Here is a 26,459-nt window from a genome sequence, read left to right as displayed (position 1 = left end):
TTTCACTTGATTGCATCTCATTAGAGAATAAATATGATGGATAAGGCATGTTGAATTTCTCTCATAAGAGTAAGGTCCATCATTGCTTCCTCCTAGACCAAAATGGTTCGATTTTCCTCAACAACTAGTTCGGTTTTATTTTCAATTTTAAGTGAATGTTAAGACATAGAATGCAATATATAATAAAAAGAGACATATATAACAATAAGTTAGTGTAGTAGAGTTGACTATAACTTTGTACTTACAAAAAAATGGATTGGAGGTTCGATTCTATTAACCAATAATTGTTTATTTTATTTAAAGTTGACTTAACACGTGGCGATATTATTATAAAATATTGAAAACTTTCGAAAGTTTCTAGATATATCAGGAAATTCAAAAAATAATTGGTATGTAGTAGATATATCCATATGCCGAAAAATGTATACTTTCGCAGAAATATCGAGAAAATTATGGATATTTTAGTCCTTGATCTCAACTATATTGTATAGTTGACATTCGATATTTCAGAGCAAAGAATAATGGAATTATGGGGCATTGCAACACTAATAATGATTGCAACAGTCAACTCGTTAAATAAATATGGAAGATGTTAGTCATGAGTCATGACTAATTAGAGTAGAGTTACAAAAGCATGAAGAGTTCAGACTTCAGAGGAACATGTTTGTAGTCACTCTATATAAAGTTATAAACCAATTAGAGTTTAAGCTTCATTTGGAAATTCAAAGGACCTAGGCCCATAGGGCAAATCTAATCCAAGTACATCAACTGCAATGCAATTTCCCAAACGCTGGTGGAACAAGTACAGCATAATATGAGTTTTATGACTTTATATTAAAGAAGAAAAATGTGGCAAAGGCACAAGAAGATATTCATCCTAAAAACAAAGTTCTCTGTAAATTCTGTGTCCAAATAATACAAAAGTAATAGCATGACTTAAATATGGGAGAAGTGTTGCTCTATTTCTATTAGATTAAAGGTGCTCAAATCAGCCTGACCTCTCAACCACAGTAGATCAGAACTTTTAGCTCTTCAATTAACAACACCGAGTCCTGTATCTCATGCACACCGGTCTAATTTCCTTTTACAGATCGCAGGGCAAATAGAGGCAAACTTTCCGAGAATTCATCAAGGAAGAAAGCTTCAAGGTTCTTGTCAAAGGTTCATCCTGTTTACATAAATAAATTAGATAAAAAGTTATCAGACTTTATCTGAATTTGCATACAAAAAACTATGGAAAAAAAAAACCTCATAGTGATACCTGTCTATGGCAGCTGTGCTGATCGGAATCACACCTGCCGGGGAAACAAGTGCATCAACCGAAACATCATGTTCGGTGACTGATATAACCCCTTCATCCATTATCTGTGGAGAATACGATAGAGCAACTGCAATACAGTCACCAATCTTAATTAAGATAACAACATGACCATATTATCAAAAACATTGAATAAGTACTTTTCATACTAGCAAGTAAAATGAACATACCGAGGAGGGGTGGCTTCCAATTGCGCGCCTTCACTAGCTCTTGGTAGTTCCTCAGGAAAGTATCATAATAACTGCAGAAGACCACGGATATCAATGATTCATAAATCTGATAAGATAATAAGTTTTCTGGTTAAGAACTATGATACTGTAAGTTTCTTCTGTATAAGATGCTATAGCAGCCTTATCTATCAGGAGGACATATAAAATGACATCTCCAAACAACTCAGCTCAAGGTACTTGAAAGACAGTAAAAATCTTAATCTAAGAGACTAAGACAAGAAGCGTAATCATACCCTCCACCTCGACCCAAACGTCTCCCGGATCTGTCAAATGCTAGTCCTGTAAGAAACAGTAAGCAAATGCGGTCAACTACAGTTTGGATTTGACACTTGTATCAGATACTGAAATTGATATGATTAACTAAGAGAATAGGAAGATCATTTTGACCTGGTAAGAGAAGCAAATCAACTGGATCACTTGCCTGTAAAACTGAACAAAGAGTTCTGGATCAATTTAACCCAATCATATCTACAATTTTACATGTATTAAATATCTGAAGCTAATGACATTCTTTCTAATAAGAATTTGTTTACACCAAAGTTCCCAGTTCTACTTTAAGACATTAAAAGCAAACAAGATGCCAAGGGTAAAGCTTTACAGACCAAACTAAACTAAATCTGAGTGAAGCACGAGAAATATGTAGTGAGTTTCAAGAAAATAAAAACCCAAAGGCTCTCCACATTTTAAGTTGAGAAAATACCCAGTCTGATAACACTGTGATGTCCAAACCTGGCTAACTAACAGGATGGCCTTTTACTAGAAACATTCATATCCTAACATGGTTTTAGACAATCAGTGTCTTTAGATAGTCCGACCATGTAAATAGAAATAAAAGACACTAATCATTATTATAAACTACTTTTTTTTTATCTTCCCTTTCTAACAACTTCAGATTTTACAGTCACAACATGAGGGCAGTAAGTCTAAAAAGTGTTTTTGGTCTAAAGCACAGAAGCTATCAATTGTAAAGAATGACTACAAAGTACAAACTCTACAATGTAAAATCACTGATAAGGCTTGTGATAAGTAAGTGAAACAGTACCATCTTCGCGTTTCTTTCCATTAGCATCCACCGCAGCTGGTTCTAAAATATCCATCGAATTCGCAACCAGATCATCAAGACTTGAAATGTTGAGCATTCTCATGTGACTATTCTTGTCCTCCACACGCGGCACATAGAGCTTTTTCCTCACACCATCTTCACACAACACAACAAACACATAACCAACCCAGAACTAAAACTCTCAAACATGTTCCAGATCAAGCTACCATATATCAAGATAAAGAACTAAACTTTCAACTTTCAACATGGGCAGTCATAAAAAACATACCTTTAACCGAACCCTGAAGAATCTCAGCCAACACTTTGGAAGTATCAACCTCACGCAAAGCAGCACAGCTTATATACGCACACAGTCCCTGACTAGACTGAAACCAAGGAGCTTCCAATACAATGTTCTGAATCGCTTCATCTAAAAAAAAACACAAAGCTTTAACTTCATTGAATGAATGGATTACAAACCATAGAAACTACAAAGTGGGTCATCACCTTCCTGGGATCTGAATACTGGGTCCATTGACTTGAGGGCCTTCCGGACCTTAGTTCGGAGCATCCGTTTCTGCTTGAACAAAGCGTCGAGGTGATCTTGGTTGTTGGTTTCCATTGTTGTGATGAAGCGTTGGGAGAATGAAGGCGGCGGGCGGTGGAGGATAGGAAGACGGCTGTAGAGAGAGGAGGCGCGTGGAGGTGGCGTTGGTAATGTGCACGGTTGGGTCATCAGCGCCACCAGCAACCTTCGTGACATGTATGTATGTGTCCTCGTTGTCATTTTTGCTCTACTTTTCTATACTTGGTCCTCGGAGAAGTTGGTATTTGTGTTGTGGGCACCCCAATGATTTCTAACTTCTTTCATTTTCTTTTGGGAGGAGAAGTGAAGTTCTGTTGGATGATCCGATTAGTGGAAGGGAGTGAGCTTGACACTTCACATATCTTGATCGTTTCGGTGCTTGAGAGCCACTAGAATTTCTATGTTTTGTGTGATCACGGAAAGTTGCATAAGTAAGTGCAACTATTTTGATACAATTTAGATCATTAAATTTTTTGATTGATTTTGTTACAAATCTAAGAAGTGAATTTTGAAAATACCGAAAAAGTATAAACATATTAAGAGGCATCTTAATTTGATTCCCCAACAATGTATTTGAATTTATCAGCCAAGTTTTCTTCTGATTTCTCAAAAGTATTGTTTATAAATAAATTGTAAGCATGACGAGTGAAAAATCGCATTAAAAAAATAAAAAAATCACGAGCAAAACAATTGTTTAACCTTAATAACCAATTTTTTTTCTCACATTAGAATCTAATTGCGATTGAAACTCATCTTTTAAACAATTGTTTTCACTTAAAAATTTATATTTATCGAATTATTACAAAAGTGTAACAATAAATCACCCAATAAAATTGGTCTAATTAAAACATATTAAGCTGCAAGTGAAATCACGTTACAAGTATACTACTAGTAATAAGAGTTCATTGTTTCGAATCTCAGCTTGTGAAAAACACTACTTAGGTACTCATGGTCCAAGAGTAGTAGCTCACCCGGTGACCATTTCTTTTGTAAAAAAAAAAAAAATTACATGACTTGCATCAACAAATCGTCGTACAAATCTTAGGAGTCAATTGTAAATACATGAAATATAGTAGCCAAATACGAAAATACATATAAAAGTCAAGGACCCGTACTGGGAAACTCACCACACTTGAAGCTCTCTGTTTTGCTCTCACTGCAACCAAATTTGATCTTCAGCACCCAATCCCATCTCTCTCTCTATTCCCAAAAAAACCTAACCCTAATTCCCAATCTCCGATGACCTAGAAACCTCCCACTTCACTCCGTTTCCGGCGAGTCCAGCTCCCCACCGCGCCGCCAAATCAAGAGCCTAAAACCCTCCGCGACGATGCCGCCGACGGCCGATCTGGACCGTCAGATCGAGCACCTGATGCAGTGCAAACCTCTGACGGAGGCGGAGGTGAAGACGCTGTGCGAGCAAGCGAGGACGATCCTCGTCGAGGAGTGGAATGTGCAGCCGGTCAAGTGTCCGGTCACCGTCTGCGGCGACATCCACGGCCAGTTTCACGACCTCGTTGAGCTCTTCCGGATCGGCGGCAGCGCTCCCGATACCAATTACCTCTTCATGGGCGACTATGTAGGTCAGTTTCGGAATTTCACACCTCCGTTCTTGCTTCATTGTGTGGATTGATTGATCTGTTTATTTCATGTGTAGGAAAGGTTGGATATTGGAATGAGTTTCAGATAATGTGATATCTTGAGTATCGAGTTTCGATGTGTAAATGTAACAAAAGGTTGTGACTTGATAGATTAGGTAGTAGCTCATTGTCTAGGAATGTGAATCAAGTTTCTTTAAGAGCTTAGATATTAACTTGGTTCACTACTTTCGGGTTTGATAGAATCGGCAGGCTTAAACTGTTCTTTAGATGAGGTGGTTAATGTCTAAAATTTGACTTGTGATCAAAGTTCATCATTTGTTCACTTTGGTTATATATCGAAGGACTAGTTGTATATGTGCATTTTTTGAGGATCAGTTTATCATTCTGTTTCAGCAGAACATGGTGTTCACTACATTTTTGAGTAATCCTTAAACTTTTCCTTCTTCTTGTGCAGATAGAGGATACTACTCGGTAGAGACGGTCACACTTCTAGTTGCCCTGAAAGTACGATACAGAGATAGAATTACAATTCTGAGAGGAAATCATGAGAGTCGGCAAATTACTCAAGTGTAAGTCTCTACTCTTTTTTCAAGTTTACGTTCCAAAAGTGAAACCATATGAGTATTGATTGTGGAAGTAAGGTTGTGAAACAGAGTTGAGGAAGCAATTAAATATCGTGTAGATGGTTTCACCTTAATTGATATCAGTTTTCGATAAATACTCCCAAGAAATCTAGTTGTTAAATTTCATTGGGAAACTTGTACCAGATTATCAATTATAGGTCACAAGTCCTGCTTACTATGTTTGAACTTCTGCTTTTTCAGGTATGGGTTTTATGATGAATGTTTGAGGAAATATGGAAATGCTAATGTCTGGAAGCATTTTACTGACCTTTTTGATTATCTGCCACTGACAGCTTTGATTGAGAGTCAGGTATTAGTTTGATGAAATGCTGATGTCTGGATATACAATCTTGTCTTGTTATCTCATTTAACTAGCATTGCTTTTCATGATTCTTTTAGATCTTCTGCTTGCATGGTGGACTTTCCCCCTCCTTGGATACCTTGGACAATATTCGGGCTCTTGATCGTATACAGGAGGTAGAGTAATTAGTCCAGTTTATGTGTACTTCAGAGAGCTATTACTATTCGTCTCCTCTTAAATATAATTCCGAGAAAGTCTGTTCAATGTATGTCAGACCAACTTGATTAACTGACACAACTTTGTAAGTGAAGCATTAGTTGCTAGAGTAATTTGCACTTCAAAGTTTAAACTAGCAGATTAATTTATCTAAAACCTTCACTGATCTTGCAGACTGACTCTATCTAATTGTCTGCTGTTAACTTTAAAGAAATACAGCCCGTATCGGCGTATCACAATCATCTCTTACCTTACCAGTTATGCTTTGTCAATATTATATTTTCACGTATAAATGAAGATAGAAGAAGCTGAAATAACTTGACAGACATTTTTTAAGATATTAATGTATGTATAGCCATAAGTGTCTCTCGTGTAAGCTGGTGTGGACTGTCGCATCATATATGTGATGCATGTATGGATTTGATTTGTAATCCTACTCTTCCCTTGAGCAGGTTCCTCATGAGGGTCCAATGTGTGATCTATTGTGGTCTGACCCAGACGATCGATGTGGTTGGGGAATATCTCCTCGAGGTGCTGGGTATACTTTTGGTCAAGATATAGCAGCACAGTTTAACCATACTAATGGGCTCAGTCTTATTTCTAGAGCTCACCAGCTTGTTATGGAAGGCTACAATTGGTGCCAGGTTAGTACATAAGAAGCCAAATTTTATTTTTAGATTGATATTTATTAAAGTTCAATTGTTTTGAATTCTGCTTTATCATTTTAGGAAAAGAATGTTGTAACAGTATTTAGTGCTCCAAATTACTGCTATCGATGTGGAAATATGGCTGCAATCCTTGAGATTGGAGAGAATATGGAGCAGAATTTCCTTCAATTTGACCCAGCACCTCGTCAGGTTGAACCTGATACAACACGAAGAACTCCCGACTATTTTTTGTGATCCGCATAACTTACCACCAATCAGCTATTTTTCTTGTTCCTTGTCGTGCTTTTGTAGATTTGTCTCACAAAGAAGATGAGTTTTGATGTTCAGTTGAGAAAAAGACAGAAAGAAACCATATCATTCTTTTGGTTAGAGTTGTTCATTTGCTTAATTTATGTGATTTATAGAATGTTCTGGGTAACAATTGCATCTTGTACTGAAATAGTTGACAAGGACGTAAACTACAATGCATCTTCTAAGAGCTGCATTGTATTTCAGTATTAGAAAGCTTATTTCCATGGTCAATCTCGTATTCTTCGTCCATCGATCATTCTATGATTCTTACAATAAAGATAACTCAGTTTGTAGGCGGTGGGAATTCGTTTTTGTGCTTCATGAACCTACACTCCCAAACAAACATAGCTTAAGATCTCGAGTTGATGTATAGAGCAAAAGGTCGGGGGGGGGGGGGGGGGGGGGGGGGGGAAGCTCTATTTAGAAAGTGTAAAATTACACAAAAATGGTGTGCTTTTGGATTCGTACATGAAGCAACAAGTCTACTGAAAGAGAAAAACTCTAGTGAATTAGTACGATTCAAGCAATCCATTCGAGGAGATTGCACAAAGTCCGTCTGATCTCCCCGTGTCCTCCCCATGAGGCTTGCTTGTCAACCGTGAAAACTGTTTTACCTCTCCTTTCTACTTCTCTGAATCTCTGTCATTCCGGAACTCCAACAGTATCCTAACATTTTCATTGTCAAATGCAAGTTAATTACTGAGCCAGGATCATGCATAATCAATGAGAAGGTTTAGTAAATGAAGAACTTAAAACTACAGAACATGAACGGAAGACAGAAGTTTTCTAATCAAAGAAATAGAGGAAGAATATTGGTGTAAGACTTTGTAAGATCCATAAGAAATTACCAGCAGAACTACAGGGTAGAAAACTATTCAGATAATCCGTCCTTTTGTTCCTCTGGTGATGTCATGTTTTGTTCTTCTGGAGGAATTTCATTTTGTTCCTCCGAAAACGTCTTGTTTAGCTCATTTTGCTCCGTATGTTCCTGCGGAGGCTTCTTGCCTTGCTCCTCCGTTTGGTCCTTCAGAGGTGTCTTATTTTGCTCCTCCAAAGATGCCTTGTTTAGCTCATTTTGCTCCTTTTGTTCCTGTGTTGGCCTCTTGCCTTGCTCCTCCGGAGGCGGGGTCTTGTTTTGCTCCTTCTTTTGTTCCTCTAAAGGTGTCTTCTTGGTTAGTCCCTTTTTTTGTTCCTCCGGATGCATCTTGTTTTGTTCCTCCATAGGCATATTCACAAGGTGCCGCAGCTTCTGCAGATTTTGAGTTACCTCTGTCAAAAGTTTTGTTCCTTCACTATGTTGCTCGAGTGTCTTAGCAGCATACTCTAAGAATCCAGTGTCTGATTCAAGAGCCTTCACCCTATCACTAAGATGAGACAGTAGTGACAATTGTCTTGTTAGGGCAGCTTTGTTTCCATTTCCTGACATATAAGAAACAGTACTCGTTACTTACTCATTTTAAACTTTGATTGTGTATGGTTTTGTATGTGTTACCTATCTCATCCTCATTCAGACCATCTGGCAGGTTAAACCCATTAGATGATAAGTTCCTCTTGTCTTGTCTCTTTAATCTCCCAAGGAGGTAGGTCTTCTCCCCTTTCAGTGGTTTCAAACTGTCACCAAGGGCAGCCTCTGCATTCTCCTCCTTAGGATCACCAGATTCAGCAGCCTCATCTTGGTCCTTGTAGACAAATTCCTTCAACAATCCATATTTTTCTCTATAAGCTTCTAGTTCAGCCTCTAATTCCCTGATATTATCTTCTCTCTTGGCAAGCAAATCATATGTTGCTTCCAGCGCTTCTTGGTCATACTCCGCCTGCTCCTCCATCATTCTCTGATATTGCAATGCCTCCATCTGAACAGCAGCCTTCTCTGCTTGTAGCCTTGTGATCATAGCCATTGCTTCGTCGGCTGCTACAGCTGAAGCACTTCTTTCTTCGTCGAGTTCCATGTACAGAGCCATTAGTGACTTCTTGTCCAAGCGAACCTGTCTCTTCAGTCTTTGCAAAATCGAATCACAATCCACATCACTTGGAAGAATTCCATCAACAGAATCCAAAACAAACTCGCTCTTTTCAAGTGGTGATTTCTTTGAGATCCTCATAGCCACCCTAGGACTATTTTGAGCTGAATCTGTTAGTGGGATGCCAAAGAACCTGTTTCCTTTACCATATATTGGAGTCCTATTAGCATCATCAGTTAGCTCATCACCTTCTGCCAATATTGGCAGTGTAGCAGCTTTTGGTTCTTCCTTCTCTGCACACACACAAATTCAACCTAGATTACCTCATGCTTGAAAAAAAACATATCCATATATGTTACTGTTAAAGAGGTAATGAAATTAAAAACGATTTTTTAAACTCTTCATAACCATAGATAGGAACTTAGAAGACTCACGATTTTTTGAGCGTGCTCCATACTCATCCTCTGGAAGCTCAGACTCATTCTCAGACATAAACTTCAGCTCTGTGTATCGAATAGGGGGCAAGTCCAAACCAGGATTAACTTCATTTTTTCCTAAGGGTGCTCGTGGAGAAGGTGTAGGAGCCTGCGCGCGCTATCCCGGCAACACTTTTCCCTTTGGGGTAGGAAGGAGATTGACTCAACTTTAATGGTGCACCGCAACATGAACACCCTATAGTCATGCTGTCCCTACTTTTCTCGATCGTCCCTGCATCCTCCCATGTTCGTGCTGCAGGCACACTCAGCTGGATTTGATGCTGATCATCCTCAACAAAGCACTCGAGATCCTTGTGCAAAATCCCAACTAGAGACTTGTATGTGTCGAAATCAGACTCTTTCTCGGTTGCAAATGAAAGAAGACATGCCTCACACATCTTTCTTATGTCAGATAGTCTCTTGTGGTTATGGCAATAAGCAAGGTACGAAACATCTTTCTTGTGAGACTCACAAATGGAGTCATTGTAATAGAAATCGCGACCTCTGTTAACGAAAATGCTATCGATCCTGGTGCAAAGCCAGCAGGGGCTTGTGAGCTCAAATAACTTGGCAAATTCATTGGCAACAAATGCAACAAACCCATCAATGAAGAGCAGAATGATCAACGTCCATTCTAGCACAGCATAGACAATGAAGCGTGAGACCTGTCCCATGTTTTGCTCCACAAATAAGGCAAAGCGTCCCTTTGCCATTGTTTTCTTGTTTGAACTCATGAAACAAACGTAAAATACCAAGAGCTTCTGGTGGGTTTAGATTGAAAACTGAAGGGGTTACGAATATGGAGTCGAAAAATGAGTGCTCAGAGGCTGATGAGATGGAAGATCATGACCTTGGTGGAACAGACCGTGCCTAGATCATGACCTTTCCCCTGTTCCTGTTGTGTGTTTGAGTCTAAAGGGGAAGGGTAATGTTCCAAATCAAGGTTTAAAGTTTTGGGTGGTGGAATTCATTTGTCTACATATAGAAAACAAGCTTGGGAAAAATGGCTGTTCCTAGGCTAATTATGTACCTGAAATAACGGTCTATCATGCACTTAGCAACCAATCGGATGAGATAAACGTCAGCGTTCCCCTGGGAACTGAGTTACACCACTATTTTGCCATACTCAAGCTCTCTGTTCCAGAAGAAATCCTAGGTTATAATAGCCCGTCACGATAAGATGTGCCTTCCATTTTGGTTGTTCATGGTCATTTTTCTTTTATAAAGAAATAAAATTAAAGATAACGTAAGTTCGTCTTGATGAAAGAAAAGGTTCATTCAAGGAAAAATAGGTAACTGAAGTAAGTAATTTCTTTGGTTCAACTGTATTAACTATATCGTAAGATCAATTGCATTACATAAAACAGGCTTCCCGTAGCTACTTCCTCATATTTTGCATAGAAAGTAAGTACTTAGCCTAATAATCAGTAGGTCATTTTGAGGAAATACAAGCAACTGTGAAGGACTAGCTTGAAGAGAGAACATTTGCAGACATATAAGGCGATCTGCTACCCTGGACCTGAAGAAACCAGTTGATTTAATAAGTATACTTTGATAACCTAGCTCTAGCTTTGATAGGTAACAGAACGAACAACTCGATGACATTTGATGTAATGAATAGAAGGAATTACTGGATGGGTTCAATTACCTGCAACAAAGTAGTAGGAATTTGGATGAAACCCTGCAACAGAAGATCGACCTTTTCCAGAGTGCCTTGTGGAACAGGTGTTATAACATATAGCAAACCTTTGAGTTTGTCAATACTCCTTACAATTCCTAGTTCAACAGGCATCAAATAAATGCTAGCATCAGGACACCTTCACACCAAAATAAAACTATCGATATAACCATAATCATATAAACGCCAATGGAGATCATTCAAACAGATAAACTATAAGTTTTGTTCTCGTGAACTGCTTTATCCAGAGTTCCAGACACACAAGGGCCGTAATATAACAATAGCACTCGCACGCGCGAGCAGACACACACAAACAATCAGATAAATGTGCAGCCTGAAGCTGCAAAAGTAACTCACCAAGACCAACACACCAAGGTAAATCTTTTGAGCCTTCAGAGCTGACTGCCAAGCCAACAATGCATCCATTTAAGCTGTAAAAGATCTCAGTACCTGGGACCTAGCACATAGCATTTTACTATTATAGACATTGATCAAAGTCCCATGTTGACACAAAATCAAAATCCATGAATGTCCTTCAAAAACAGTGTTAAAATCGAGTAATACTTGTCAAAGACCAAGATTTTGACATTTCCACATTATACAGTGAATCAATCAACTGTTAGAACTAACCTGACAATGGAGATGTCTAATCTTAATGCTAGATATGGGAACTTCATAAGGAGGGTGCGATGCCAAAGCATGAGCAAGTTCTTTTATTGTAGAAATGTTCAAGTTACTTGAAAAGCACTGCCTGAAATAAGCCATTAAACGTATATCGCGCAACAGCCGTGCATCCTTTTGGACAAGAACCCTGCAGCATAATGAAATGAGATGTAAGACAGAACCAGAAATGCATAGTTGCATACATATCTCGTCTTCTAGAAAGCATAAGGTACTTATCAGACCACAAAAAGCTAAATAAACGATTGCAAAAAATCTACAGTTTGATTAACAGCAATCACCTCCTACAAGTTTTTTTCAAGTACAAAAGTCTGGCCCTTGGTTTAGAACACTCAACAGTAATAAACCTTGTAGTAAACAAAGTAAAAATAAAAATATGATTAATGAATCTAATACAAGGTGGGTAAAGCAAAAGGTACTAATGAGCTGCATTCAAGTATAAATTTCCAAACAGTAAACTTACGATCTATTCCAAGAGTCCTGACGAGCTGAGTTGATCTCTGTTAGATTGACCATAACATCATAATCCTCATCTAACCAGAATGACCCATCTGGTAGATTCTTACTTTGAGCAGATATGTTTATTTTAACAACATGGGTAGGGGCTATATACTTCAACATATCTACCAACAGATCATAACCAATACCTAGAACACAAGAGGAACAGGAAAATCAGTTATAGTATTCCATATGCAGCCAAAACCTCATCAAAGAAGATTCACAAGATAGCCACTTTGCCAGTGGCTAAAATAGTTCATAACCAGGGTGAAACCTAAGTAAGCGTTAATTAGCAATTCACTAGGAAAAGGACATAGTAAGAAAAGTAATATAAACAAAACAACAAAAAGTTGATACAAGATTGTAGAAACCTCATCAGTTGCATCCTAAAAGGGTCCTATTAGATTAAGTTAAGGACCATACCTTTCACCCATCCAGGTGTATTCACAACAAGAGGCAATCCAATATTACTAGAATTATTAATGTTGCAGTACTCCTTGCGATAGTAATCATATAAAGCACACATACAATTTAAGTATGTTGTTGGATTTCTTTTTGAAGAAACATCGCCAAAGAACAAACATCTGAGGAAAAGAGACAACGCATCAGTCATCAGAATCCAAGGTGGCATGAAGACAAACCCATATCACTTGAATTTGATAGATCCATAAACATATACAACTATTGTAATGAACATGTAATTTGGTTCATAAAGCGGTGACTGTTGTCCTAATATTAACTCCAACTCCAGTTCATGCGGTCTCAATCATACAGATCTTAATTCCTCAAATATCCAACATCTATAAGGCATCAACTCTATTATATCCTTATTTCAAGCCCTGTATTTTCCCATTTTCTTCACTAGCAAAAGACACTTCCCATATCATACAAAAACATCCACACAGACCTTTCGATACAATATATATAAACTCGATGAACCTTGTCTCCGTTACGAAAATGCAGTTAAGAAAAAAGAAGCATCCAACAATACATAACAACTCTACTGCAGTAGTAAAAACCATAACCATTCTACTCCCCAATGAAAAACCAAATCTAGGAACATAAACACTCCATACCTTTCCGCCGTCTTCATATGTGGGATTGTCAAATCTACATTTAACCAACAAAAATCAACACCAGTTAGCAAACCTCAACACAAAGAGAATTCCTCTTTTATTTTGTTGCAGAACCTATATAGTTACCTGGAGTGACCTCATCAACTACAGTGAGAGATAGAAACCCAGGAGGACTAAACTCAGGTTGACCAACATCAGTATCCAAGTACCCAACTTTCTTATACCTGCAAACAAAAAGAACCCAACTTTAATTTTTCCAAACACAAAAGATTAAAACTTGAATACAAATTTGAAGTGAGCTAAGTGAGAGCAACTGACCGGTGGAGAAGAGTGTTGAGGAGGTAGCGGGAGAAGGTGGACTTTCCGCAGTTTTTGGCGCCGCAAACTACGACGATGGGCGGCGGCGTAGTGAGGGGGCCGTCCGCGACGGCGTCGGCGGCGTCGGACCATTCCGGCGGTATGTATATGTTCGGCGACGCGTTTTCAGGGCCTGAAATTAAAGCCATTTTAGCTTCAGACAATAAGTGCTTTCAAGTTGCGAGTTCAGGAGAAGCAGACGAGAGCGGCTTGTCGAGTTTATACTTTATAGTAATGGCACACATTGATGCCGTGGGTGCTCTTATAACAATGAAGTACGCATGGGCTCGGAGGAAGACGAGTTCGGGACTTCGAGTTTGGGGTCATGCTACAAATATGTTCTTTCTTTGGATAAACAACGGAAATGCAATTAGTAGCGTGACTAATTTTCATTTAGTCAAACTCACCATCTTTCACTTTATTGTTACGTTCTTACTTTTTGATTGAATTTTGGTTTGTTGAATATGTGGTGTTGTAAAATTCTATCGAATCAAACAGAGTTAGTTAACTTTTGAAAAAACGTTAGATACACGATGTATGACAATTTCTCAACTTTAACAGTCAGACGACTTTCGATTCAATTAATTTTTCACAAAATGTGAGAGATACGTTATATAACAATTTCTTTCTCAACAGTCATACGATTTTAGATTCATCTCACTTTTTCAAAATAAATGTAATAAATGACGTAAAACATACACGTATCGTATCCTGATATTACTTTTCGATCCCAACTCTTTTGGAAAACTATCACCACCATTGTCCGTAAAAAGAAACGAGTCACACAATGCCAATGGCACATTCATTCATTCTAGACGTCGGCCAAATCCCTCCCCCCCACCAGTCCGGTTGGTGTATAAAAGGCTTCTCCGATCAAATCACCCCATCTAAATCACGCACCACGTGTCCAGCCCACCACCCATCTCTTTCAATTTAGAAAACCAACACACTCACACACCAGAACATCGAACTCGCTCACATTGACCGAGAGTCAAACCCCACCCCCTCTCGCTCAGATCAGACGGCCTCATCTTTCTCCATCAAAAATCCCAAACCTTCTCTCTATCCCCCACAGGGCGCCAAAACCCCCAAAAAAAAAAACAGAGAGAGAGAGAGAGAGAGAGAGAGAGAGAGAGATTAGCTAGGTCGAGCTTGATAGTGGCTTTATGCCGGAGCACCAGATTGGGAAAGCCATGGAGCACCAGAACCTTGTGAAGCAAGCCCTAACCGCACTCTATCATCATCCCGACGACGCCGTTCGGATGGAGGCCGATCATTTCCTCCAGAAGTTTCAGAAGACTCTCGACGCCTGGCAGGTACTCTTCAGATTTGGATTCTCTCTCTCTCTCTCTCTCTCTCTCTCGTCTTTTTGTGTGGTTCTCATCGGTGAATCAAGCTCCGGTAGGTTTTCCGGTGGAATTCGATTGGGTTATGGTTCAATCTGAATCCAGCGGTGTGTGTTTGTGAAGTGGATTTGAAATTGGAAAGAGATCGGTCCGTTTTGAAGGTTGAGTTAGGAATTTGGAGCAATCTTTGTGTTCATTTTCGGTTTACTTTCTGGAGAATATGATCGGTTTCTTATTACCTGTGTGTTTGTATTGCATTTCCTGCTACTTTATGAGTTGCATTTATCACTGTAGCTATCTCTTTATGGTTTTCGGGCGTATTTTTGTATCGAGTGGTGTAATTCTCATTGTAGGAGGTCTAATGTGCTGGTTTTGTTATTAGGTTGCTGATAACTTGCTTCACGACGCCACTAGCAATCTAGAAACTTTGATATTTTGCTCCCAGACACTTAGAAGCAAGGTAATTATCTTTCGCTATTGGTTTATGTAGCCGTAGGTGTTTATGATTCAGTGGTGAAGATTTGTGAATCTTTTTTTAGGTTAGGATGACTGGTCGGGCTTTTGATTGTTTGTTCATTTTGTATCTTTTTCAGGTACAACGAGATTTCGAAGAACTGCCGTCTGAAGCTTTTCGCCCGTTGCGCGATTCTTTAAATGTGAGTGAGCTTTCAGTGTCAAATTTCTCACAGTCAAATTAGGTTTTATATGTAGAGTTGTTGATTATCTATGTATACTTTTAGTGGGTGCCATATTGCTTGATAAACCTCTAAAACAATCCCCATAAGCCCCTCTTGAGGAAGAGAGAAGGGCTCCAAAGGAAGTTTAACTTCATTCCATGAATAGTGATTGGCTTCTCTGTGGTGGGATTGTTGCAGGTTTATCACTTATAGTGGATCACCTTTTAATTTTGCCTAGCTTACTGATAGTACTGTCATGTACTTTTTGTGTTTTTTTATTGTCTTCTCTTAGTGTCTTATATTCATAGTTTCTTGTTCATGTATGCTTTAAATGCAGAACTTATTGAGAGAGTTTCATAAGGGTCCCCCTAAAGTCAGAACTCAGGTATTGACCAGGAGTACATCGGCATTCATTCATTAAATACTTTTATAATCCCAAGAGACAAGAGGATATTATTCTGAATAACTTACCTTTGTAGATTAGCATAGCTGTTGCTGCTTTGGCTGTACAAGTTCCCGCTGAAGATTGGGGGGATGGTGGTATAGTGAACTGGCTTCGGGATGAGATGAATTCGCATCCAGAATATATACCCGGATTTCTAGAGTTACTAACAGTTTTGCCTGAGGTAGATATATTTTACGTGTATATAAATAGTTACATAGATAGTTTAGATTTTATTTTGCAATGTAGGGCTGTAGGCAACTGTTTGCATTTATTATAATGTCTTAGCTAATGAAAACTTTTAGGGTTATTTCATGACAGTTAAGTAATGCCACATGGTAGTTATTAGTTGTTCTGCAGACTGAAAAAGTTGTCATAGTGGTTGTGAGTTCGGTTGCAATCTGGCTTGTGAATGTACCAAATTTCTAAGGCCTGATTAACTACTCCCGTCTAGAAACATATAATGAGCTTAACATGTATGACCTAGTTATATTTGAGAACACAATTAAATGCTTTATTATATCATTATTCTGAGTGTTCAAAACGTCCCTTAGTTTGAGATAGTAATTAAAAATGAACCCCAAGAGGGTGCTTCTTGTTGCAGCCATCAACCCTCCTGTTCCCACCTCCCCCCCCCCACCCACCCCACATCATCTCCCCATTTTATTGTCTGTCATTATGGATAATAGTTGGGGGTGTGGCGGAGGAGCAGAGCAGACTTATTTCTTGCATATATCAAATGGTCTCATGTATCTCCGCATATATCACTTGCATGCTTGTGCCTAGTTTTTCACAGTTCCTGTGTTTTCTATTTGTCTTTACAAACAGGAAGTATACAACTACAAGATAGCAGCTCGGCCAGAAAGACGCCGCCAATTCGAGAAAGAGCTTACTTCTCAAATGGAGGTTGCTCTTAACATCTTGACAGCTTGTTTGAATATCAATGAGCTCAAGGAGCAGGTAGTATGTGAATGAAAATATTCTAATTTCTGATCTTTGAAATGTGCTTAATTTTGCTCATGCTTTTCTTTTCTATTCTTTTTCCCTTTATCTTCAGCTTCTTGGTTTTTCAGGTTCTTGAGGCATTTGCTTCCTGGCTTCGGTTGAAGCATGGGTATGAACTCTCTCTCTCTCTCTCTCTCTCTCTCTCTCATCTTTTTATATTTATATGTATGTGTATATTCATAATCTTCAAATTCGCTTTGGGCATATACTTGGGTGTGGTCTTCATATACTTGTTGCAGGTTTATCACTTATAGTGGATCACCTTTTAATTTTGCCTAGCTTACTGATAGTACTGTCTCTTCAGGATTCCTGGATCTATGCTTGCATCTCACCCGTTGGTGCTCACAGCCCTTTCTAGCTTGAATTCTGAACTCCTTTCAGAGGCAGCTGTAAACGGTAAGCACCTTGAATAAGCAGATTATATAGGGAACGCTCTAAAACTTCTTTGCTTTCAGTTTGTTTCATGTCTATGGTTTCAGAACTTCACAATTATCATCAAATATTGCCTTTTGTTCCTCCTTTGACCTTTGTGTTTGGATACAAATTGCATTTACTTATAAGTTCGGCGTTGCCTATTTTGACATGGTTTTTGAGCTGAATATGTTGTTTCCCTTCTTTTCCTCTTATGTTGCAGTTATTTCTGAGTTGATACACTATACAATGTCTAGGGAATCTGGTGGTGTACAAGTGCAAATGCCGTTAATTCAAGTTATTGTTCCGCATGTGATGAATCTCAAGGCACAGCTTAGAGACTCTTCCAAGGTACTGCATACAGAACTCTACAAGTGTTTTTTTACATAGTGGATTGTAATATATAGTCCAATAGCTAAGAATCATCAATTGTTAGCTGCTTCCTTGAAGTCAATGCCTACAAAATTTATTAAGACATGTTCAGCATCTTCTGGTCTGGATTTTCACCACTTAAGGTAACTTTAGGTACTTGTTAACATATGTTATGTTCAACCTGATAATGTTTTTAAGTGACTTGCCAAACTACATTAAACATCTGTTTATTGCTTTATTTTTGCAGTAGAAATAAAGATTAATAAACTTATGCTTTATTACAGTAGAGGGTAAATAATACATAAGGTCCTGAACTCTTTTTTACACTGCTGAACTCAATAAAAAATAATAATTTGAGGCTAAAACGTGATCTCTACTTTTCCAAAAGAAAAATTGATTTACAGTTTGCCTTAACTTTACATTGTATTATCTTTGGTAAGGATGAAGAAGATGTGAAGGCTATTGCTCGATTATTTGCTGACATGGGGGACTCATACGTTGACCTGATTGCAACTGGTAATAATATCTCATCTACCAACCACCGCTCCCAGAAGTGTGTATTTTTTTACCTTTTATGAATTATCATGAGGAGGCAGAGCTGATAATGATTCATGGTTCTATTTTTGCCATTGATATTTCAAAGTGTCTAATATATTCCTTTTTGGTTATAATCTGTTCAGGTTCTGATGAAGCAAAGTTGATTGTGCAAGCATTGTTGGAAGTTGCTGCACACCCAGAATATTATATAGCTTCCATGACATTCAATTTTTGGCATAGTCTTCAGGTGACCTTGACAAGAAGGTGAATCATTCTGGCACGGTGCACTCCTTTTGGTTAGGTCTTAAGATAAAATATTGAAGTAATGGGTCTAATTTTATTTTCTAGGGATTCGTATATTTCATTGGGTAATGAATCCTCCATTGAATCTGAGAAAAATAGAAGACTGCATATATTCTGCCCAGCTTATGAGTCGCTCGTATCCTTGGTAAGTGATCTTCTTCCAGTTAATAGTTAACATTGTATTTCTTGCATTTTATTTTTTTGCACCAATCTTCTGAAAATACTTTAATCGTATTTTCATGGAGTCTTATAATATGTTGTGCAATCGATCTATCTTCATCCAGTTTCTCACATAATTAAATGATTCCAACTGATTTAGGAAATAGTTGACTTATTTATATAAAAGGAGTGGAAATATGAAACATAAATAGTGGCAGAAGCAATGAAATGCCAGATTACATTATTTTTGTATCTTTCTCTTTCAGAACATTCTTACTCAACTCAGAGACTGAAATTTATTTGCAGGTTAGCTTCCGCATTCAATATCCTCAGGATTATCAAGACCTGTCATATGAAGACCTTAAGGAGTTCAAGCAGACTAGATATGGTAATGCCTCGTTGTTTGATTCAGTGTATGACGTTTCATAGTATAGACTAAAATCTCTCTGGCAAGTTGTAAGTTTTAAATAGTCAGTGTAGTTGCCTAGTCTTCGTGAATCATGAATTCATGATGAGACGTGGAATGTAGCATGCCGTCTTGTCTGACTGACTTGTATTGTCGACAGCCGTTGCGGATGTTTTAATTGATGCAGCATCAGTTTTAGGAGGTGATGCCGCACTGAGAATTCTTTACATGAAACTTGATGAGGTGTGTTTAAATTTTACTGAGCTGTGATAACAGTTACTATATTACTCTTTGCACTAATTTGAAATTTAAGCTCTTGAATATTGTGAAGTTTATTATTCTCAAACTTAATTTCTTTGGCATTTTTGGTCTGAGAATTGGGACCATTGAAATTCAATCAATCGCTAATCAACTTGGTGTCAAAAATTAATTAAATTGATCTTTTGCAGCTCAGTCAATGTCAATGATGTAGTGCCATTTCAAGGATTTCAGCATTTTTCTTATATACTTAGATATTTGAGATACATTTGTCATTATGCATGATAATTCTTTTTTTCCAATTATCTAAGGCCGCAGCCTGCTGTCAGAATGAGGGAAGTGAATGGCGCCCAGCAGAAGCTGCTTTATTTGGCATCCGGGCTATATCAAGTTATGTATCAGTAGTTGAAGCTGAAGTAATGCCTATGGTATGATGTCTTTTATTTTTTTTTTCCTGTACCTTTTCTCGAAGGTACAATTGTTTTACCCCTTGTTTTTGGTTAGACTTTTCATGGGAATTTCAATGCTGTGCTTAGCAGAAAGCTTATTGTTTTTTTTTTGTCTTTCTTATTCTTATTATTATATTTGTATTGGTTTTTGAATGAACAGGTCATGGGCAGACTTCTAAAACTACCTCAGCAGCCGCAACTACTTCAGACAGGTACTATACTCTTCAATAGAACTGATTTATCGTTTACTGCTCACTTCCAACCCCGCATTTCAAGAATATAAAGTTGTCAATATGAGTGGAGGTATTTGCTACCTGTTTACTTAAAAATGGTGTTTGCCAAATATAAGTTGTGCTTTTCCTTTAATATCTAATCCTATGCATAATAATAACTATACTCATTGCATCTTTCCTTATTGAGTTTGCAGTGTGCTTAACAATAGGAGCTTATTCAAAATGGCTTGATGCGGCATCTGGTGGAGTCTCCATACTGCCTTCAGTTATAGAGGTCCTCATGAGTGGCCTTGCTAAATCTGAAGATTCTGCTGCAGCTGCTGCTTTGGCATTTCGGCAGATCTGTGATGGTACGAAGTTTTCTTAGTTACTGCAATGTTTTCCACTTTGCTTTATTCCTCGGTGGTTACAAGAAAAATACTTGTTATGCTTTATAACTCATTAAACTTGTACTTATTTCTATCTATCTACCATTGCCTAAAGAATTTAAGGATGCATTTCCAAAAAAAAAAAAGAATTTAAGGATGAGAATAATACTCGTTTGGTTTATGACTAATTTAGTAAAACATCTTTATTTCTTTCTGCAAATCCTTGGGAGTCTTTTGTCAGGCGCTGTATCTATTACATTTGACCATTCACTTGTCTATATGCCTCATCATATTCAGATTGCCGGTTAAAGCTCTTTGGATGTTTGGAAGGCCTTTTCCATATATATCACAGGGCAGTGAATGGTGAAGGTACTCTAAAAGTCTGTGCTGAGGATTCATTGCATCTAGTCGAAGCCTTAAGGTAACGTGTTTCTGCAAGTATTTTCAGTATTTTGGAAAGTGCATTGCTTAATGAATCTGGTTAAGCATTGTTTTAGTTAATCTGAACTTCTGTTGAACTCTTTTCTGCAGCAAAGTTATTAGCGAACTTCCCCCAGACCAAGCTAAGAGGGCTCTGGAGGCCTTGTGTTTGCCTGTAGTTAGTCCTTTACAGGTGTGTTTCGTTTTCAGTAGTCACAAATCCTTTTGTGAATGTGGATTATGAACTGATGCTATAAACAACCAGGAAGTTCTTAGCCAAGCGCCAGAGATGCTAAATAACAGGCCGCCTCGTGATTTTACAGTTCATATTGATCGTTTTGGGTACATCTTTAGGTGTGATCACTACCTTATTGCTATTCCTGCTGGTCGATTTATTTATGCAAATATTCCTTGGGATGTTTAAACATGGAAAAATATCAATTCCAGATACGTAACCCATGCAGAAGCTGTGGCAGATGCAATCCAGAGGCTTTGGCCAATTTTCAAAGCCATCTTTGAACTGTAAGTATTCTCACTCATTGTGGCAAAACTTTACCTATAACTCCTCAGAACACTACTAACTAATAATCTGCCTGGTTCTGGTGTAGTCGTGCTTGGGACATGCGGACAATGGAGTCTATTTGCCGAGCTTGCAAATACGCTGTGAGTTAACTGATCTTCTGTCTAAATTCAACCGTGAGAATAAGCTGGTTTTTCTTTTTTCATATCTTCTACTCCTTTTCATTCTTTGTATTCTTTATTATTACTCGTACTCTTTAGGTGAGAACTGCTGGAAGGTGCATGGGAACTACAATTGGAGAGATGCTAGAGAAAATTCAGGAATTATTTAAACAGCATCACCAACCATGTTTTCTTTATCTCTCTAGTGAGGTTATAAAGGTACATAATTCTCATAACAGAAAAAAGGTTGTGTTCTTATGGTTTCATTTCTTTTTTATTTACTGTCAACTGATTGGGCATTTGGTTCTTTATTTGTGGTAGATATTCGGCTCAGACCCGTCCTGTGCTGATTATTTGAGAAATTTGATTGAATCACTTTTTCAACATACTACTCGTATTCTCACAAGCATTCAAGTAAGGTTACATTCAGATGTATTGAGCTTTCATTGCAACTATAATCGGCTGTCTTGTTGACTTACATACAAGTATTACAGGAATTTACTTCCAGACCAGATATAGCAGATGATTGCTTTCTGCTGGCATCGAGATGCATCCGTTATTGTCCGCACTTGTTTATTCCTTCTCCAGCATTTCCAGCATTAGTAGATTGCTCCGTTATAGGCATTACAGTACAGCACAGGTAGAGATTTTTCTTGCCATCTGTATTATCTTCTGCTTGTTAAGATATCAAGCCAAGTATTGTAGCATGATCATTTATTTCAAATCTTTTTGTGCTGGTCCATCAGCTTCAAAGATTATCACAATAACAGAATCATTGTTTCATTTAAAAAAAGATTGGAGGAATAGTATTTTGAAAGTTCCATGGAATTGTAGGCAATCATTGTGCATTTGATATCAAGTAACTTCAAGCACCTGAGTTTTAGTATCTGTACTTCTCTTCTTGGCAGGGAGGCGTCAAATTCAATATTGACCTTCTTATCAGATATCTTTGATCATGCAAAGTCTACTGAAGGGGCAAACTACGTACCCATCAGGGATGCTGTGATTATTCCTCGAGGATCCAGCTTGACAAGAGTTTTGATTGCTGCGTTAACAGGAGCAATTCCAAGCTCTCGCCTAGAAAATGTAGTTTGTAATCCTTGCTCCAGTTTTCAGACCCTTTCCTATTTGCTGACATTGAGTATGATAGGACATGTACAAGTTTTGTTTGGAATTTGATTAGTTGCCCATTAATGCACAGGTAACTTATACACTGCTATCGCTGTCTCGAACATATGGGGCACAGTCAGTGGAGTGGGCCAGGGAAAGTGTTTCATTACTTCCTCCAACGGCTGTGACAGAGGCTGAGCGTGCAAGATTCTTGCAAGCATTGGCAGATGCTGCAGCTGGGATTAATGTTAATGCCCTTTCAGTTCCACTTGAAGAGCTATCAGATGTTTGCCGGCGTAACCGAACAGTCATGGAGATTGTTCAAGGAGCTTTGAGGTTGACATGAATTGAGTACGGCAGCTGTATCATAATTAAGAGAGGATTGTGCCATCATAGAGGAGCCATTTTGCTTAGGTCTCCCCGGTCGGTAAAATGAGTTCTATCTGTGCGTGAATTTGTTTTCATATTTTTTCTGGATTGATATTGATTCTCCACATTTTAAGGAGAATCAATGCCCTTTACAATAGGGTGGGGAGGGACAGAAGAATCGTGGTATCTGTATTATGAGTGGTTTCCTTGATGTTGTCATTTTTGGGGTTAAGATGACATGGTATAGAGAGCTGTAGATTAATACAAGGAAAGAAAATGTAGGCATTCTTTAAGCGAGTAATCCATCGGTCCTTCCTTTCATGTTATTGAAATATTTGGAAGCTGTGGATAGTTTGGTTTAGCTAGTGGTTGTACAAATTGATTATTGAAAGCATTGTCAATTGATTCTCATATTGTAATAGAAGTATTTCAGTTGGTTTCGTGGTGCCGTTCTGAATACTTATATATTTTGTAATTGCATCTGTTTTTTTTTTTTTTCAAAGATCACGGAGTATGGAAACGGGTGGCATGTGACGGGATTGTGCTAATACTGCCTCCCGTCCCGAGAGTGGGAGGCCTAGCCCCTCATTCCGGAACTTGAATAAAAACATATAACTTCCAATTTTTCATCGTTAAATCAACATTCACCAGTGAAATTTTTATAAATGAAGGAAAACCCCAACTCGTTATTAATTTTGGTACCTTGAGAATTTATAAATGGATGGTATCCCAATTGCTTACATAGTTTCAAAGGAATATTTACTATATATTAATTTGACAAACACTTTATATTACTGTTCATGAGCGGTTTGAAATTAAGATTTTGCTCTTGTTTTGATTTTAATCACATACTTACCACTGACCTATGTATAAAATTTGGTAGTGATGGACGTGTCATAATTTTTTCTTAGCTCTTGCTCTCACTGCTTTGTTCTCCATCTCATAGCTTCCATGCAAATCTGGGTTTCTTCATTGATCTACTTCATTGGAAACAATGTATTTCCCATTTTGTCCTCATTTTTAGTTACCAAATTTGGTGCCCAAATTACAGTTTCACCTCTCTTTTCTTTACTTTGACATTGTTAGGAAGTTTTGGTTCTTGCTCCGTTCTTGCATACTCAAATATATACATGGTAAAAAAAAATTTTGTTCGTGTAGTTTGTGATTGAGTACCACGGTTGCTCTCACTACTTTGTACACCTCCTCTCTGTTTTTTCTTTTTTGAAAGGGGATGTCGCGCACCTCTTCTCTGTCTAATGATACTTAAAAAAGCAGAGAATATATGTGTCAAGTTACTTCGGAGTATAACAATATCAATGCTTTCTATATACTAAAATCGAATATCAATGTATATAACATACTTCACTTATACGTAAATTTCTGGTAAATCTATATGAAACTTAATTTTATAATGTTATATATTATGTTCAAAAACTCTGCTGCAACCTGCATGTGTTCGCAACAGCGAGTGGCCTTGATCCATCGTGTTATCAAAAATAGTAAGGAAACTTGACAGCTGGTAAAAAGGTAGGGAAGTAGCATTGGCAATCATCAAACGGCGCGTGGCGAGTACTAGTCAACCTCACCCGCCAGCCTTGGCTGTAACATGATTAAAAAATGCAGCGGTACAATTGTCTTTCCACAAACGCCGCGGATCTCATTTGACGCCTATTTGAGAGATTTCAAAGCCTTTCCCGATATTATTTGACAGTGTCTCCCAACCCAAGGAAACGTCCGAAAACACACTGGAAAGGTCCAAATATGAGCCAAAACCGATCGAAAACGTTTTCGTTACGTAGCCAAAAAGACAGTTTTACCCCTTTGTAAAGAGTTTGAATACCCACTAATATGGAAAATTCTACGGTGCAACGCCCCTAATCCACCGTTCATACACCCCACATACCCCACGTGCATTTCAAGACACCCTCTATCCACCGTCCGATTCGGTATGTATGATATGCATTTGGCTGAGTAGTGAGGAACAGGCGAGGTTTTATACTGCTGAGATAGTGTCTGCTTTGTCACATCTTCACAAGTGCGGGATTGTGCATAGGGACCTTAAGCCGGAAAATGTCCTCATGGATGCTGATGGCCATGTAATCTGTTCATGCTCGTTTTGCTTGCTTTTGTTGTAGGAACTTGTATAGAAGTCGTGTGTGTGACCTGGTACTGATGATTCTGAATTTCTGATACAGGTGATGCTGACATATTTTGGACTAGCAAAGGAAATTGATGAAGATAGCAGATCGAATTCAATGTGTGGAACCACCGAATACATGGCTCCGGAGATATTGCTGTCTAAAGGCCACAACAAAGATGCAGATTGGTGGAGCATTGGTGTACTTCTGTATGAGATGCTAAGTGGTCAGGTAAGCCATAGACTTAACCAAACAGAGACTCTATGACATGGAATCCATCAGTAGACATTTCTGATGTTCAAATATTTGATTACAGCAATTAGTTAGTCATATGACTTTTGCTGATTATCTCTGTGTTCTGTGTATTGTTTTAACAAAATTCTTTTTCCCGCTCTCTGCAGCCACCATTTACACATGCAAATAGAAAGAAACTTCAGGAGAGAATCATTAAAGAGAAAATCAAACTTCCACCTTACCTTACCTTACCACTGAAGCTCATTCTTTGCTCAAAGGAGTCAGTACATGCTTCCCTGATCTTCTCCTTCCTATTTTTCTTCATCTTGTTGAATGATCTTCTATTAATAATGAAAACTTATCTTTGTTTTTGTAGTTGCTACAAAAGGAACCATCCCAAAGGTTAGGCAGTGGCCCCAATGGAGGTGATAATATTAAAAGTCATAAATGGTTTAAAACAATTAACTGGAAGAAGTTGGAGGCCAGAGAGCGGCTCCCAAAATTCAAGCCAGATGTGACTGGCAAAGACTGCACGGCCAATTTTGACCGATGCTGGACAACAATGCCTTTAGATGACTCCCCAGCTGCTACGCCAACAGCGGGTGAGCATTTCCAGGGATATACTTACGTGGCACCTAACAGTTGGCTTTCATCTGTACAGAAGGCTACTGCTAGAAAGGATTGGAAAATTAAAAGAACAGAAAGCTAAATGCAGAAAAGATTATTCCAATCACTCCAAGTTGGCTCGCTTGTAAGTGTAAGTTCTGATATAATATTTTCACTGATGTACATTGTATTGATTTATAAGTTCTGATATAATATTTTCACTGATGTACATTGTATTGATTTATAAGTTCTGATATAACATCTTCACTGATGTACATTATTGATTTATACTATGATGAATAAATCCATGTTTTAAGCTATATTTCATTTCT

General features: G+C 38.2%; 5 protein-coding genes and 1 pseudogene across 5 annotated transcripts; 3 read left to right on the top strand and 3 right to left on the bottom strand.

The window, feature by feature from the left end:
* Positions 1-801: 801 nt before the first annotated feature.
* LOC126793485 (5-formyltetrahydrofolate cyclo-ligase, mitochondrial-like) lies at positions 802-3,442 on the bottom strand. Its single transcript, XM_050520023.1, has 8 exons — positions 3,098-3,442; positions 2,880-3,020; positions 2,591-2,746; positions 1,936-1,977; positions 1,782-1,827; positions 1,489-1,559; positions 1,262-1,388; positions 802-1,168 (listed from the first exon to the last, which is right to left on the bottom strand). The coding sequence occupies exons 1-8, from the start codon at positions 3,375-3,377 to the stop codon at positions 1,156-1,158; spliced, it is 876 nt and encodes a 291-aa protein (XP_050375980.1). The 5' UTR covers positions 3,378-3,442; the 3' UTR covers positions 802-1,155.
* A 904-nt stretch (positions 3,443-4,346) lies between these two features.
* On the top strand, positions 4,347-7,079 carry LOC126793484 (serine/threonine-protein phosphatase PP2A catalytic subunit). Its single transcript, XM_050520022.1, has 6 exons — positions 4,347-4,759; positions 5,232-5,346; positions 5,602-5,710; positions 5,800-5,877; positions 6,370-6,561; positions 6,646-7,079. The coding sequence occupies exons 1-6, from the start codon at positions 4,507-4,509 to the stop codon at positions 6,817-6,819; spliced, it is 921 nt and encodes a 306-aa protein (XP_050375979.1). The 5' UTR covers positions 4,347-4,506; the 3' UTR covers positions 6,820-7,079.
* Positions 7,080-7,747: 668 nt separating this feature from the next.
* Positions 7,748-10,026, bottom strand: LOC126793865 (probable myosin-binding protein 5). Its single transcript, XM_050520493.1, is given in 4 exon segments — positions 7,748-8,295; positions 8,369-9,128; positions 9,246-9,431; positions 9,433-10,026. Coding segments are annotated over 4 exon segments (2,088 nt in total).
* A 565-nt stretch (positions 10,027-10,591) lies between these two features.
* On the bottom strand, positions 10,592-13,859 carry LOC126794639 (polynucleotide 5'-hydroxyl-kinase NOL9). Its single transcript, XM_050521401.1, has 9 exons — positions 13,565-13,859; positions 13,373-13,470; positions 13,247-13,280; positions 12,594-12,754; positions 12,136-12,319; positions 11,622-11,802; positions 11,349-11,448; positions 10,962-11,089; positions 10,592-10,832 (listed from the first exon to the last, which is right to left on the bottom strand). Exons 1-9 carry the CDS (start codon positions 13,750-13,752, stop codon positions 10,779-10,781), a joined length of 1,128 nt encoding a protein of 375 aa, XP_050377358.1. The 5' UTR covers positions 13,753-13,859; the 3' UTR covers positions 10,592-10,778.
* A 748-nt stretch (positions 13,860-14,607) lies between these two features.
* Positions 14,608-23,586, top strand: LOC126796469 (transportin MOS14). Its single transcript, XM_050523297.1, has 27 exons — positions 14,608-14,919; positions 15,332-15,409; positions 15,543-15,605; positions 15,964-16,011; positions 16,106-16,252; positions 16,897-17,028; positions 17,142-17,182; positions 17,378-17,469; positions 17,708-17,835; positions 18,297-18,372; positions 18,537-18,657; positions 18,742-18,841; positions 19,162-19,243; positions 19,422-19,504; positions 19,831-19,947; positions 20,129-20,180; positions 20,396-20,551; positions 20,867-20,990; positions 21,101-21,182; positions 21,255-21,343; positions 21,437-21,511; positions 21,598-21,652; positions 21,770-21,889; positions 21,992-22,084; positions 22,165-22,310; positions 22,579-22,756; positions 22,872-23,586. Exons 1-27 carry the CDS (start codon positions 14,770-14,772, stop codon positions 23,124-23,126), a joined length of 2,883 nt encoding a protein of 960 aa, XP_050379254.1. The 5' UTR covers positions 14,608-14,769; the 3' UTR covers positions 23,127-23,586.
* Positions 23,587-25,101: 1,515 nt separating this feature from the next.
* On the top strand, positions 25,102-26,277 carry LOC126793863 (serine/threonine-protein kinase AtPK2/AtPK19-like; annotated as a pseudogene).
* Positions 26,278-26,459: the final 182 nt, after the last annotated feature.

The sequence above is a fragment of the Argentina anserina genome, chromosome 5, assembly GCF_933775445.1.
Source record: "Argentina anserina chromosome 5, drPotAnse1.1, whole genome shotgun sequence".
Lineage (NCBI taxonomy): Eukaryota > Viridiplantae > Streptophyta > Magnoliopsida > Rosales > Rosaceae > Argentina > Argentina anserina.
Note: the sequence above shows the minus strand (reverse complement) of the source record. Positions and strands in the feature narration are given on the sequence as shown.